Genomic DNA, 1,188 nt, shown 5'->3' on the forward strand with positions numbered 1-1,188 from the left:
AACCACCTCTAAGCTACTTATGTTTCAGGTTAAACTACTTAAGTTCTACTCCCTCCGTTCAAAAATAGATGACTCAGCTTTGTACTAACTTTAGTACAAAGTTGGGTCATCTATTTTGGAACGGAGGGAGTAGTATGAAAGGGAAAGTCACGCACTTCCCGTCACATGCTGAGAATAATGAGGAAGAAGACATACCCTTTTGCCCCATTCATATGCACGATCAATAAGGTAGGAATACTCAAGATCCTCGAAACATTTTTGTAATGATGAAAGAGGTTCATTGAAGTAAACAGGCAGACAGACTTTGGTAAGATCCTTTCCTATGTTGTCCTTGATCATTGACCACAAACTAACACCCTTCTCTTTCTCAACTGGATCTGGTAGCTTCTTACGCCTTCTCACATACGGATAATTAATTCCAACAGACTTCATAGAAGGATCAATTCCATCCATCGGGTAGTCGTCCTCATCATCTGAACCAGCTTCAGATCTTTGGAAATCAGATCCACTGCTTTTAAAAGAACTAGATGAAAGGAAATCAGTTGTATCAAAATATATGTTCTCTTCATCGTCAGTCTCCTCTTCAGCAGGATCTTGTGGTTCATTGTAATCATCAGACTCGCTACCACTTCCTTCTGAAAAAAGAGGAATGGTAATTTAAGTTGTCGACAAAAGTAAATCAAATATTGAATCGACATTCATGATATAATCAAAGAGAGTTTGCAAGGAACACCGAGGACTCCATAAAAGAGAAATCCAATATGTGCATTCAAGACCTCGGAAAGTTGGTATCTAAGAACAGCAAATGAAGAAATCATGAATGGAAAGGGAGAGAGGGAGAAGATCTAGACTGATCTCCAAAACTGTTGCTAACGGAACTACAAGTTACTAATTTACAACTAAAAAAGTGGTTATCACGTATCAAACAGTTATCAAACGGTCCATGCTGATTGAATGGTCAACCTATCCACCCCTCGTCCCTCGAACCAAAAGCATAGATGGCTATCTCTAACCATTTGGGATACCCATAGCCACTCAAAGCTATCCCGTGAACCAAAGACAGCCCTAGTAAATATGATGTCCATCCGCTCATGCATGTATATAGTTTGCTTACACTTCGGCTAACCAATCAGCAATGCTCATATTGAACCAAACCACCACAGTTTTGTCTGACATTCTAGAGTTACA

At 39.6% G+C, this 1,188-nt stretch overlaps 1 protein-coding gene across 2 annotated transcripts in view; it reads right to left on the reverse strand.

Annotated features, from left to right (window-relative positions):
• LOC119286929 (oxysterol-binding protein-related protein 1C-like) overlaps positions 1 to 1,188 on the reverse strand; it is a 10,446-nt gene that overhangs the window by 6,273 nt on the left and 2,985 nt on the right. The window contains exon 4 of one of the 2 annotated variants that reach the window (XM_037566399.1): positions 580 to 635. In XM_037566399.1, the coding sequence (XP_037422296.1) occupies positions 580 to 635 (56 nt within the window). Of the gene's footprint in view, positions 1 to 195; positions 636 to 1,188 lie in introns of both variants that reach the window. The other variant, XM_037566400.1, reaches the window with a different exon arrangement.

This window comes from Triticum dicoccoides, chromosome 4A (assembly GCF_002162155.2).
Source record: "Triticum dicoccoides isolate Atlit2015 ecotype Zavitan chromosome 4A, WEW_v2.0, whole genome shotgun sequence".
Taxonomy (NCBI): domain Eukaryota; kingdom Viridiplantae; phylum Streptophyta; class Magnoliopsida; order Poales; family Poaceae; genus Triticum; species Triticum dicoccoides.